Source organism: Babylonia areolata, chromosome 21 (assembly GCF_041734735.1).
Source record: "Babylonia areolata isolate BAREFJ2019XMU chromosome 21, ASM4173473v1, whole genome shotgun sequence".
NCBI classification, from domain to species: domain Eukaryota; kingdom Metazoa; phylum Mollusca; class Gastropoda; order Neogastropoda; family Buccinidae; genus Babylonia; species Babylonia areolata.
In genome coordinates, this window is record NC_134896.1 from 29,759,848 (window position 1) to 29,774,847 (window position 15,000).

General features: G+C 41.1%; 1 protein-coding gene and 1 non-coding gene across 2 annotated transcripts in view; one reads left to right on the plus strand and one right to left on the minus strand.

Annotated features, from left to right (window-relative positions):
- The first annotated feature begins 4,225 nt into the window (after window positions 1–4,225).
- Trnaq-cug (transfer RNA glutamine (anticodon CUG)) lies at window positions 4,226–4,297 on the plus strand. The gene has a single exon. It is a non-coding gene; the product is annotated as a tRNA-Gln (tRNA).
- Window positions 4,298–10,420: 6,123 nt separating this feature from the next.
- LOC143296599 (visual system homeobox 2-like) overlaps window positions 10,421–15,000 on the minus strand; it is a 112,259-nt gene continuing 107,679 nt past the window's right edge. The window contains exons 4-5 of the mRNA XM_076608626.1: window positions 12,043–12,223; window positions 10,421–10,734 (exon numbers count right to left, since the gene is read on the minus strand). Coding sequence (XP_076464741.1) covers window positions 10,421–10,734; window positions 12,043–12,223 — 495 coding nt within the window. The remainder of the gene's footprint in view (window positions 10,735–12,042; window positions 12,224–15,000) is intronic.

A 15,000-nucleotide genomic window follows, 5' to 3' on the forward strand; every position in this document is an offset into this window, starting at 1 on the left:
CATCACTCTCTGCCGGAAGCAAAGCGCCCCAAAACAAAACCACCATATCAATATATATTAAAATGCATGTACATGGGGAGTGTGTGTGTGTGTGTGGGGGGGGGGGGGGAGGGGGGGGGGGAGGGGGGGGCAAGGGGGGGGGGCAAAGGAGATAAGGAGTGGGTGGTGGTGGAGGGAGACTGGGGCGGTTGGGGATATAAATTAAAGTGAATGGGGGTGGGGGAGGGAGAGAGAGAGAGGGGGGAAGATGAGGGAGTGGGGAAGGCGGTGGGGAGGGGGGTGGGGAAGGCGGTGGGGGTGGGTGGGGGGGAGGGAGGCGAAGTGGAGTGGGGAAAGAGATGGGCAGCAGAAAAGCGGTAATTATTAATGTTAACATACACATGGGTGCAAATGTAAGATAAAAGCATCAGACTCTAAATACTTTTCAAATATAAAAACATGTTTTAGACTGTAGAGTAAAATATATCGCATATTTAAAATGACCAATGAAACCATACAAACAACATACTATTTCTTTCCAACACTCATTCCTCTCCTCACATAGGGTTAGGAATACTGTTAAATCACATCATCATAGAGGTCACACACATGCAGTGACAATCGCATGTATACACTCACTGGACACACACACACACACACACACACACACACACACACACACACACACACACACATTTTCGTCTGAAAGACGAGCTCGTCGTAAATAAAAAAAATATTCATTTTTTTCTTTTCAGCACCCTTTTTCATTGCGCATCCTCAAGTAGGGGAGCTAATACACAATGTCAACATTCGATAATTTCAAATGAATTGTATCCCTTACATCATTTTCAGCAAGACCATTGGCGGGCAGTTTCTGAATGAGGTGTCACTGCGTTCGGACAAATCCACATACGCTACACCACATCTGCTAAGCAGATGCCTGATCAGCAGCATAACTCAACGCGCTTAGGCCATATATATTAGTGTCTATGGTCAGACCTTGACGGTGCACTGCATAGATATATATCTGTGTGCCTGTCCGAGTGAAATAAAATTAAATGAAATTATGGTGCTTAGAGCCTCGCCGACCACTAAGGCCATCTCAAGGCTCTCGCCACGTTAATACCTACTACAAGGGTAAAAAACAAACAATTAAAACGAGTCACCACTTTAAACTTTCCACTCAAAGTTTAAAAAACTTCCATAGTTTAAAACCTTCAAATCTGATTTAAAATGTTCACTTCTTTCAAGAAGTCCATCAGCGCCCACGGAGGGACATCACGAAACAAGGTCTTCAAAGAAACCGCCGTGTAATGTCTGTGTCTAACGTCATGCAGATCCCAACAGTCAACTGAGGAGCACGTGTTTCACGGTGAGAGGCTCATCACAGGGAATAAATCGAGGGGCCTCTTCCCCCTTCAACAAGTAAGAATGAGAAAAAAAGAAAAAAAGAAGAAGTGTGCCCCGCATGCAGTCTGCACAGCACAGACTCTTCCTTTCTGTTCTTCACCCCGGAAGGGAGGGTCTCTTTTAGATCTGGACGGATCTGGAATAGCTTGTTGTCCGTCTGGGTGTTCCACTCCTCTTGCCAAAGATCGACGTAACATAAGTGTTCACCTTCTGCTTCATGTCTGTGTATGGTACAAAGGATCTCGAGCCTGTCCGAGTGGAATTCTTCTACAAAAATGTTACCATAGGGCGACACTCTCGTTGCCATTGGTTCTTTTTTCGGCAGTGCGCCAAGTGCGTGCTGCACACGGGACCTCGGTTTATCGTCTCATCGGAACTGACGACTGATCCTTTCTGCAACTGTCCTCTGCCGGCTGGTCTGTTCAGCACAGGCATTTCACCCACTCCAGGAAGACATTGTCGGGAATGGCCAGAGGGCAAAACTGATGCAGAAGTGAAGCTACTCATAGAAGAAAACAGTAAAGAAGAGGACATTATCGTATACACAGATGGCTCAGTCACGGCCAAAGACCAGTCCGGTTGGGGATTCACTGCGAAACAAAATGGAAAAAACAATTAGGGAAGAGAATGCTGCCTACAAAGTCACAACCTCCAGCCGGCCTAACGATGGAAGTTGAAGCTGTGACACATGCTCTCCAGTGGCTGGCATCTATCCATATGCCTGGAAATCAACATGCCATGACTCTAACGGACTCAATGAACCTCATACAGAAAACTGAAAGTGGAATGGGAAACCCAGAGTGACATGAGGCAATGCGCAACTCTCAGATTCAAAAACTTACATGGTCATACTGCCCAGGACATGCAGGTGTTAAGGGAAATGGGCGATCTGACAGACTTGCTGGTAACGCAACAACAACGAGCGGTCCGCTACATCTATCGGGGTATGGGTGGTGGTGCTGGGGTTGGGGGTGGTGGGCTGGGGAGGGGGGATGGTCTGTATGTTTGTGTGCGTGCGCGAGTGTGTAAGTGTACCCATGTGTCAGGAGAGCTGTGATTTTCTTGTTTGCTTTAAACAGCGTATGGTTGACTGTATTATGGCATGGAAAATAGTACAGAATAGTGAAAGATTTTCTTTGTTCAGATTGTTTAAAAGGAAACATTTCACAGAACCATATTTAGCAAAAAAAATATTAACCGAGTCATCAGATGTGCTTTAACAAGGTTTCGGTTTGGTGTATCTGATATCAACGTACACAGTAAAAGACACAAGCCCAGCACTGTAAACGATATGGTATGTCCGTTATGTAGATCTGCAAAAGAAGATGAAGTCCATTTCGTATTATGTCAAGTCAAGTTGTCCTGTATTAGATGACTTGAGACAAATATATATTCCGTTGATATATTATAGCAGACCAAGTAATTTTCGGTTAGTATTACTTCTGTCTTCTACAAATGATAACGTTTTTTCGAATCTTGCCATATTTATCTATAAGTCATTAAAACGACGGAGTTTCATGATTGGTTCGGAGAACAGAGCTTTGAGCATACACGTTGTAAGATTATATTCTTATGCAAATCTATTCTTACAAAATATGTAATCACCCCTTCAAATGGGGCCATGGCCTTATTGAATAAACTTTCGTTTCGTTTCGTTTATTTGCCTATTTATGATCATTATTGTTTTTTTTTTTTTTAATTATTATTATCTTTGTTAATTATTATTATTATTGTTATTATTATCATTATTATCTTTTTTTCTTCTCAAGGCCTGACTAAGCGCGTTGGGTTACGCTGCTGGTTAGGTACCTGCTCAGCAGATGTGGTGTAGCGTATATGGATTTGACCGAACGCAGTGACGCCTCCTTGAGCTTCTGATACTGATGCTGCTGTGCTTGTTGTGTAAGGGAAACAACTCTTATAAGTGTTTCAACTGTTTAACACGTGTTAGTTCCCTTTTCCAAATTATATCCTGTGTGTGTGTGTGTGTGTGTGTGTGTGTGTGTGTGTGTTCGCGAACACTCACTGCAGTGTGCAAACATTCGCATAATTAAGCGAGTATTTGTGACATCAGTACTACACGGCGGAAAAGAATATGCGTGTGTGATGAAGTTCCTCTTTGGGTGTCATCGAGATTAATATTTTGCATGTTTACGCAATGGATTATCGTTCCTCCCCTCACCGCTCTATATCGTCCATTTCCCTGTTTCCCCCAATTAACCGGCGTATCACACAACCCCTCACCCACAACAAAAAACTAAAGTTTATAACAAACCTTTTGGGTGGTAGTTGAATCCTCTTTGTTTTTACACGACGTTTCGGACCATAGGCCCGTTGTCAAGTGAAGAGAAGAGGACAGTGTGAATTGGAAAGCCTATGTGAGGAAAGGGAGATGTCATCACCCTTTCCTCATTCACACTGTCCTCGTCTCTTCACTTGACAACGGGCCTATGGTCCAAAACGTCGTGTAAAAACAAAGAGGATTCAACTACCCCCCAAAAGGTTTTTTTTTTTTTTTTTTTTTTTTTTTTTTTAAATAAACTTTAGTTTTTTGTCTTTGAAGAATCCTGCAGTCATTTTTGTCTTCTTCCCTCACCCACGCTCCTCAGTACCTTTTTATCCATCTATTGTTGAATGTTAAACATTCAAATGTGAAAAATAACTCTACAGCTGCGGCGTCATCAGTCACCAGTATGTGTGACGGAACAGTAAACAAAATTCCTCCTCCCATCTTTATCCGTCTGTGTTTCCTCCTTCTTCTAATGATTATCATCATCATCATCGTCATCATTATCATCATCAACATCATCATCTTGTCCTTCTCGATTTCCAGAGCGGTTCCATGGTGTAATGGTTAGCACTCTGGACTCTGAATCCAGCGATCCGAGTTCAAATCTCGGTGGAACCTGCTAATAATTTTCTTTTTCTGTTTTTATCTTCTTCATTTTTTTTTCTTTTTGTACTTCAACAGATGTAGTGTAGCGTATATGGGTTTGTCTGAACGCAGTGATGTACTGAACTTTCCAGAGGGTTGGATGTGTGACAGGGAAAAAAAACAAAAACAAACTCGTGCGATTATACCAATACCATCTATAAATGTAGTGCGTTTCGTTTTGTTTCATGCTGCACTGTGGAAAAACAACAACAACTGAACTGACTCAATTGTTTTGTTTTTTTGTTTGTTTGTTTGGTGTTTTTTTCAAACGAGCCATGTGGTATGTCAGTGCTGTACAGTGGTCTTGTGTTGTCACGGTGCCGTACTGGTTTGTATTCACAGTTCTGTCTTGCGCTGTGTTGTGTACTGAACTGTGTGCCGTGCGTCACACACACACACACACACACACACACGCACGCGCGCGCGCGCTCATACATGCACACTTACACACACACATATACACGCAACTGAGGATGTGTGTGTATGTGTGTACGCATGCATGGGTCTGTACGTGTGTGTGTGTGTGTGTGTGTGTGTGTGTGTGTGTGTGTGCTTTTGTGTGTGTGTGTGAGTGTGCCTGTCAAGAAATGGGAGAAGAACACACAGACACACACACACACACACACACGCACGCACGCACGCACGCACACACACAGACACACACACATACACACACACATAGGGAAAGAAAGAGAGAGAGAGGTTTGTATACACAGAAAACTGAGAAAGAGAAAAGAAATGATACATATTCTCAGAACAAAAGTTAATGTATCCAATACATTCTTTTTTTTCTTTTTTTTCAAATTGAAGACAAGTACAATTTCGGTCCACATTCGAAGGAACAAAACATAACAAAACAACCGCCATTGAAAACACAGAAATAGAAATTGTACACAGTTATGAAAGTGTGACAAATGTTCACACATACTCATCCTTTATCAAGGAAAAAAAAAAGGAGAAAAATAATAAGAAGAAAACAACAAAATTTCACAGACTGGCACACAATAAAGTAAATGTGTAACAAAGCAGTGGGTCCATTTTTTTTCCTGGCATACAGGTATTTGTTAGAACTCCCTCCCTCTACCCTCCACGTCTCTCTCTCTCTCTCGTCTCTCTCTCTGTCTGCCAGTCTGTCTCCCCCTGTCTCGTCTCTCTGTTCTCCCCCATCCACACACGCACACAAAACACAACACAACACAACACACACACACACACACACACACACACACACACACACACACACACACACACACACACACACACAGAGTCATACACAAAGAGTACAAGCTACATACGTAATATATCAAAAGTTGTGACGCCGTTCTGATGATGACAGAACATGATATGATCGTATAGGTGATGAACAATATGGCATAAAATTACAGAATAATAATAATAATAATAATAATAATAATAAACACAAAATCCCCCCAAAAAAACAAAACAAAACAAAACAACAACAACAACAAACAACAAAACAAAACAAAATAAAAAGAGCAAAAAACAAAACAAAAACAAAACAAAACAAAACAAAAACAAACAAAAAACAAACAAACAACCCCCCCCCCCCCCCGACCCCCCCCCAAAAAAAACAAACAAAAACAACAACAACAACCCACAACCCCCCCCCCCCCCCCCCACAAAAAACAGATCGGTTAACTGACAATCTTTGCCTGTCTGTCCGTCCGTCTCTCTCTGCCTGTTAGGTGGGTTTCCATAATCTCTCTTTCTGTCTGTCTGTCTGTTCTGTCTCTCTCTTTCTGGATGGATCCCCCCTCCCCTCTCTCCTCTGATATCGCGGAAAGTGTGAAATGAAATGAAGAATCAAAGTATATATATATATATATATATATATATATATATATATATATATATATTTTTTTTTTTTTTTTTTTTTTTTTTTTGTGGGTGGGGGTGGGGGTGGGGGTTGTTTTTTGACAGATTCAACCTCTATAAAATATCGAATGTCCACAGTGTGAATGCATGTCAAAACTAGAATGGACAAATGAATCAATGCCCTTGGATACCGGTGAGGGTGATGATTAGATTTAGGTTTATCATGGCCTTGTGTTTATGCACGCGTTTGGATGTTGTGCGGTACATTGCCATGACAAGATTCTTATTCCGTTGTTGTCATCCTACATTCTCACTGTCAACACTATGCATATTATCATGAGTACAAAGAGAGAGCTTCATTAAAAAAAAACAACAACAACAAGACACAAACAAAACAAGAAATAGATAACGATGCATTGATAAATAAACAAATCGTACAGTTATTTCGAAACGAAGATGACAGCTTTTCGACACTGATGACGTAATGGGAGAAAATCAAGAGTGATTAATGAGAACAACAATGAACATCATCACCATCATCATGAATCTTCATTGTCATTATCATCATCGTCATCATCATCATGTCACAGCAGGGCAAAGAGGAAATCAAAACAAGAAATAAAAATGTCCAAGTTTTCCGATACTTCGAAATTTCCTCAAACTCACTATTGCATGACTCACTCTCACTAACCACTGTCACGGGGTTTTCCCTGATCTGTGCCCATGAAATGAATACTTTGGCATGTGCCTTTATTTTTTGTACGTGCCATTCCGCGGCCCTCAGGTTGAAATATTCAAAGGTAATGTTGATCAGCACACACACACACACACACACACACACACACACACACAAATACACACACACACACCGGCACGCACACATAAACTGACAGCCCTTCGAATAGTCGGGCGGCAGGAAAAAGTAGACCACGCACAATCTGTGTGTGTGTATGTGTGTGTGTGTGTGTGTGTGTGTGTGTGTGTGTGTGCGGAGAGAGAGAGAGAGAGAGAGAGAGAGAGAGAGAGAGAGAGATGGGAGGGGGAAGAAACTGAACTGACGTCGAGCAACAAGAAAGATAACTGTGGAACACAACTCATTTCAGTTACCGATTAACTCCCTTAGACTGTGGGTGACCACACATTAGCTGCTGTTTCAACAAGTGATCCTGCACGCTTCTTTTCCTCGATCATTAAAAATTCACAACCACGCACGCCAGCTTTGCCTGCAAGCTGTTTTGTTGATCAAATATTGGCTCCGTCTCTCTCCCTCTCTCACACTCTTTGCCACAAAGAGAAAATAAAATAATAAATATAATAAAAAATAAAATAATGTTAATGATGAAAACGGCTGTTAATATAAAGTATGTGCGAATGATAATGGTTTTCTAAATAATTGCTTCGAATGAAAAATAAATGCAGAGAGGGAGTTGGCATTCGGATGGTCAATCTGATGATGTTGCTTTTGCAGTGAATAATTTGTCGTTTTTCTTCTTTATTTTTATAGTCCTCGTAATGATGTCTGCATTTTTTTTTTTTTTTTTTTTAATGATGATTGAAGAAAAAGACACTGTAACCTCCCTCAACCCCCGTCACATGGACTGTTAAGCTAATGACAGTAAAGAGTTAAAGTCTCAAAGTGTTCCTCTCTCTCAGTCACACACACACACGCGCGCGCATACATTCACATTCACACACAGCCATACGACAAACACAGGCATACCACACACACACACACACACACACACGTACGTCGGTACACCCACGGCATACACAATCCAAATAATATATGTACACCTTACGCAATAAAACGTAACAAACAAAAAAATTCACCGTAAAAACGAACAGCAGAAAAGTATGTGAAGTGCAAATTCAGGTTTCACCCAGTTTAAAAAAAAAAAATCAAAAAAAATCAGAAAACAAAAAACAAACAAACAAAAAACAAAGCAACAAAAAACAAACAAACAAAGAAACATTCTACAGACACTCCATTGTGTGCAGTATTACGGTTGGCATACAGTTAAACAAAAACTTCGTGGCGCCGTATCAGTTCAGTAAGAGTGTGAAATGGAAGTGAAGACTTCTTTGTATCTTCAGAGGGCCAGGGAGAAGTGGGCGGGAGGGGGAAGGGTGAGGGGAAGGGGTGTGCATTTCACGTGAGTGAGTGAGTGAGTGAGTGAGTGCCAGCATTACACGTCAGTCAAATCAAAAAGTTAATTGAATTTAATTAACCGTATTCACAGAGGCCGTTTCGTTCACGCCGTACGCAAACAGAGATCAGTGTTAGTATCAGTATCAGTAGCTCAAGGAGGGCGTCACTGCTTTCGGTCAAATCCATATACGCTACACCACATCTGCCAAGCAGATGCCTGACCAGCAGCGTAACCCAACGCGCTTAGTCAGGCCTTGCGAAAAAAAAACACCAAAACAAAACAAAACAAAACAAAAAACAGAGAACGTGCGTGAATACACCAAACTGTTCAGAACTCATGTTAGTCGTATACGCCAAGTGAACAGTGTAATTGTCGAAATCTCTCTCTCTCTCTCTCTCTCTCTTATCATTAACATTATCCTTTTTTTACGGTGTGTATCAATGCCTTTTGTTTCTTTTGAAGTTTGTTTTATTCAGTTTGATGGCTTGACATATTTCTGACGGTTTTTATTTATTTATTTATTTTTTTATCTGCAAATGGGCACATACACTCACAGCTCGCGCGTACGAACGCAAGCACGCACGCGTACGTTGCGCGAACACACACACACACACACACACACACACACACACACACACACACACACACACGTGTACACACCGCTTGTAGGGTTCGAGAAAAAAAAAAAAAGAAGTCTTCTTACCACCGTGGAAAAAGTATTTGGCTGAAAATCGCAGTTGGTAAACAGTATCAGTAACAAAAATGTATTTTAAGAATAAAAAAGAAGGAGAAGAACAAGAAGAAGAAGAAGAACAAGAAGAAAAAGAAGGAGAAGAAGATACATATAATCAAAAACTGTTTAAAATGTCTGTATGTTTGTTTGTCTTTCCAGACATTTTGATATGTACGATGTCATTCTAATGGAAATCTGTTTTGAGTTCGCGAACACAAAAAATACACACCGTCTAACTGGTTACGCTGAGCAGGTATCCGAATGAGCAGGTGTCCGAAACAATCAGGCATGGAAACTAGTAAACTTGACCTAGCCAATTTCTGTCTCGGTTGTGTGTGTGTGCTTTTGTTTTGTTTTGTAAAAAGTGATTTTTATTCAATTTTTAAAAATTCATTTCATAGTTCCACCAGAACTACAACTACAGGGTTAACAATGCATTATTTCAAGGATTTATAGCAGTCATTGTGGCCATTAACGAGTAACAAATAAAAAGTAAAATAAATAAGAAACAAAATACAAACAAAGAATAAACAACAACACCCCCCCCCCCGCCCCCACCAACCCCTAAAAAAAAGAGAAGAAAAAAGAATGCGTATCAACCAAAGCTGACATCGCAAGATTTGTGGTCATACCTATGTGCCGGAAATAGCCAACAAATCGGCCATTCGGTCGGTCAGCAAGTGAAAGAGTCCAAATCTCATCAACAGATCAACGGGTGGGCGGCCAGACACAGCATGACTGACCATAATAATAATAATAATAACCGGACACCAACACAAAACCAAAGAGTCTTTCAAAAAAAAATTTTTTTATATTTTTTTCTGACGGATCACGTGACTGACAAAACATTGATGACGACGACGACGATGACGACAAAACTGAAGGGACGACACCCTCAGAAACTACACGTTCAGCAACCCCCCCCACCCCCCCCCACTCCCCTCCACATCTCAACACTTGGGCTATATCATGTTAATGTTCACACAGCCTTTGACATTTTAAAATACTCTGGGGGTATAGATGGGTGCCATACATTAGAACAAAAAGGGGTTCACAAACCGTGGATAATTGAGCCATCTCACAGAAAATTATCGATCACAAATTGTGACATTTTCGATATTGTTTTTTTTTACTGGGATGATAGGTCTTTGACAATCAATGTTCACAAACCCTTGACATCTCCAATGTTCTTTTTTTTTTTTTTTTTTTTTTTTGACAGGTTGTAAAAGGCCTTTTGAAAACAAATCGTCGAATGTCTTCAAACTGTCACTGACACAACGAATGTCCTCAAATCGTCACTGACACAACACAACAGAATGTCGCTGTCCTCTGTCCTCGGTCAGTTCGTCACGACAAATCCATCCAGGCTCAGGATGTTTATCGGCACTCCCCGTCCATGTCCGACCCATGCCCTTCCAGCCGGGAAGCTAGAGCAGAATGTTCGTCACGGCGTCCTTGACCATGGACTTGAAGCATGCTGCCGGTGGAATATCCGGAATCGCAGAGGGACTCTTTGCTCAGGGCTTGTAGGACGCGCGCGTTGTGTTCTTCCGCTTTGGCTCGAAGGGAGGCGATGCTCTCCGACTTGAACTCGTCTCGGTTGCGAGTGGTCTTTCCGTCGTTGGTGATGTCGTCACCGCTTTCCTGTTCGCTCATCTTCTTGGAGGCCTCCAGGGATTTCTTGTGCATCCCTGGATCAGAATGGCAGAGAGAAATGGCAATCAGTGAAAGATATGGCAGGTGAATTTTGTAGGAAGAAATTACTGGCTACTGACTTGGACATCGAAATAACTGTATTCTTATGTCACCTATCACAAGAAAGTGAGTTAATTCTCACTCGTAAATTCCTTGGCGCACTGAAAAAGAACCTAGTGCAACAAAAGGGTTGTCCTCGGGCAGAATTCTGCAGAAGAAATCCACTCTGACAGGTAATATTGCCAGAGGACAACCCTTTTTTGTATTTGTATTTGTATTTCTTTTTATTACAACAGATTTCTCTGTGTGAAATTCGGGCTGCTCTCCCCAGGGAGAGCGCGTCGCCATACTACAGCGCCACCCATTTTTTTTGTATTTTTTCCTGTGTGCAGTTTTATTTGTTTTTCCTATTGATGTGGATTTTTCAACAGAATTTTGCCAGGAACAACCCTTTTGTTGCCGTGGGTTCTTTTACGTGCGCTAAGTGCATGCTGCACACGGGACCTCGGTTTATCGTCTCATCCGAATGACTAGCGTCCAGACCACCACTCAAGGTCTAGTGGAGGGGGAGAAAATTTCAGGGGCTGTGCCGTGATTCGAACCAGCGCGCTCAGAATCTCTCGCTTCCTAGGCGGACGCGTTACCTCTAGGCCATCACTCCACTTTTGTTGCAGTGGGTTCTTTCTCAGTGTGCCAAGTACGTGCTACATGCATACGAGACCTCGGTTTATCGTCTTGTCCGAATGACTAGACGCTCAGTTTGAATTTTTTCAGTCACGAGTCAAACATGGAAGAAAGGGCGAGCGCGAGGGAATCGAACCCAGACCCTCACGGACTCTGTGTAGGCAGATGAGTGTCTGAACCATTCTGCCATCTTCCTACCACCGCTCGCTCCGCTGTCCTTAGTATATAAGACGCTCAGCTGCCAATACAGAGAGTCCGTGAGGGTGTGTGTTCAAATCCTGCTCTCGCTCTTTCTCCCAAGTTTGACTGGAAAATCAAATTAAGCGTCTAAGTCTTTCGGATGAGACGATAAACTGAGGTCCCGTGTGCAACACGCACTTGGCGCACTGAATAAGAACCCATGGCAACGAGAGTGTTGTCCTCTGGCAAAATTATGCAAAAAGAAATCCACTCCGATATGTACACAAATATGCATGCTCTCAAGGCCTGGCAAAGCGCGTTGGTTTATGCTGCTGTCAAGGCATCTGCCCAGCTGATGTGGTGTAGCGTGTATGGATTTGTCCGAACGCAGTGACGCCTCCTTGAGAAACTGAACTAACTGAAACTGGAACCGTCCTTACCCAGTAGCCAAGGAGCCGCGGAGTTCTCGATGCCGTTCTCTGCAGACTTGATGATGGTGTCGGGGAGGGGCAGGGCGTGTCGTACCATTGCGCCGTACAGGCCGTACTCCGCCATGATGCTGCTCTTGCCCCAAGTCTTCTCGGTCTTGCGCCACTTGGCGCGTCTGTTCTGGAACCAGACCTGGACACACAAGTTTCAAGTTTTAATTATCCTTTCACCCCTATTGGAGTATGGAGGATTACTGCAAAATAATGTTTTCATGTCCAGAACAAACATTTCCAGATACACAACAATGTCACATAAAAGTTGAGAAAACACAAAAGTCTTTCAGCTCCAAAAGTGTAGCTAAGCAACATTTACAAATCTAATTGTCTTACATACAGCTAAAATGACTTTTTTGTCTCCTTTGAGAATATTACAAAAATTAAAAACCGATTTTGTTGGACATATTTTTTTTAGGAACATATCTATTTCGTAACTGTTACAAACCTTACAAAGCCTTAACTCTCGTGGTATGCCTTTGTGTCTACCTGTTTCTATTTCCAGCTTATGATTACTACTTCGAAATCTGAAGAACCTGATAACGTAATTATCAGGCATTTGACTTACATATTTTTCTCTACCATATCCACTTTTGAAATTTCGATAAAACAAACATTTACTACTGGCCTCTAGAGCATGTCTCCATAGATTTTGAAAACTATCTCTCAAAGCAATGTTGACATTCTTGCAGAAAGATTCCCTCTCTAAGAAGAATTGAGCATCCCAAACATAGTCATACCCTGTTTCTATTAGAATTTGTCTGATATAACTCATCCATTTTGAAAAATAAATACCATTTCGATAGAAATCAAGTACAATCAAATATATTTTCCCAGAATATTTTTCTGTGTTTGATATCACTAAGCTGGTCCAAAATCGAACTAATCTCATTTTCACTAACACACTAATTGGATAAATACCAGTTTCTCCATAAACAATTTGGGTCATGGTATTCCTGTTCAGTTTGAACAAGCGTTTCAAAAATTTCAATTCTAATTTTTCAAGTATATCTACATTTTCATAATCTCATATTTCTGCACCATTCAACAAAACAGGAACAATCATAGACTGGTACATGTCTAGAACGGTATGTAAAGGTAAATCTTGATTTCTGACTGACTGAAGTAACGAAAACGTAGCTTTTTGAGCCTGTCCATAAATATATTTTTTTTTAGTTTTGTAAAAAGTTCCGTTTCTACTAAATTCGATACCAAGATATTCAAAAGAATCGACAACATCCAAACATGCATCACCAAACTTAAAAACAGGCTTTAGCTTGTTTGTAGAATTAAATATCATCACTTTAGTTTTCTTTACATTGACCACTAGTTTCCATTTTAAACAATATTTGTGAAAAAAACATTGAGGGACTGTTGTAATCCTTCTTTCGTCTCCGAAAGTAAAATGGTGTCATCTGCATACAAGAGTACAAATAGTACACAGACAGACACGCAGTCCTTGTCAATATATGCGCAATTAGAGAGAAACTTGACGTTTTCCTCATACTGACAAGATTGGACATTGTCAGTAGCCATGGCGTTAATTAAAAAAACCAAAACGCGTTAATTAAACAAAACAAACAAACAAACAAAAGAAAAAAAAGATGAACATATCACCTGCATTGCTAAATATAATCGCCTTTGCTATCTAATCAAGAAGCTGTTGGATATTTGGCTTTCAGATCATGTTCTGCCTTGATATAAGCTGTTGATTTTATTTTCGCAGTTTCGCCTCATGCTGTATCGTATTGTACTGCATTGCATTGTATTGTATCGTATTATATTGCATTGCATTGTATTCCTAGTGTGCTGTCAATACAATTTCTTGTTCAGCATTGTCATTATCGTCGTCGCTGTGAACCGAAGAACATAATTATAATGAGTAAAGTAAGACTCCTTCCTATATTACTCACACATAAAACCGAAAAACTTCAGTGTCATCTAGAATTATGGAGTTTAGGGTTTATGGTACCAGTATCAGACACGTATATAATGACACATAGAATTGTCATTATTGTTTTACATGTTGACGAAAAGATGCGTTAATGAATATGATTCGCATATATTATCCTCAGTGTCCAAAGGCAATTTTTATTTTATTTTACATATTAAATAACTACACTAAAAGAAAAATGTTTCATATTAACATCCTATGATATAAAAAAAAATAAACAAAACAAAAAACAAAACAAAACAAAACAAAACAACAACAAAAAAAACATCCTACGATACGTTACATCGGATCAATTGAATAGATACACATTCATCGCGCAGTAAATGTACAGTAACTCGCCCATCAACAGAGATACACACAGGACTACAGTGAATGTGTAATGTAATCCAAACTTTTGTGTGACTAGAAATATCGTTAAAATCAAAATCATGGCTACGCTAGTCACGGATTCGTCGCAATGATTAAAACTGGAGCTGACCAATAGATCAAAGGAATGCTATATTTTTTCATGTATAAAGCACAGCAAAATGAATTGCAACACACACACACACACACACACACACACACACACAAACCCCGTGACCAACACGCACACACACACACACACACACACACCAACAGACACACACACACACACACACACACACACACGCGCACACACACACATACACACACACACACACACACACACACACACACACACACACAAACACACCAAACCCCCACCCCCTACACACACACACACACCAACCCCCCCCCACACACCACTTGAACACCAACACCAGCACACACACACACACACACACACACACACACACACACACACACACACCAACCCACACACACAAACACACACACCAACACACACACACACCAACACCAACCAACACCAACACATACACACCAACACAAACACACACACAAACACACACACACCAACACCAACCAACACCAACACACAC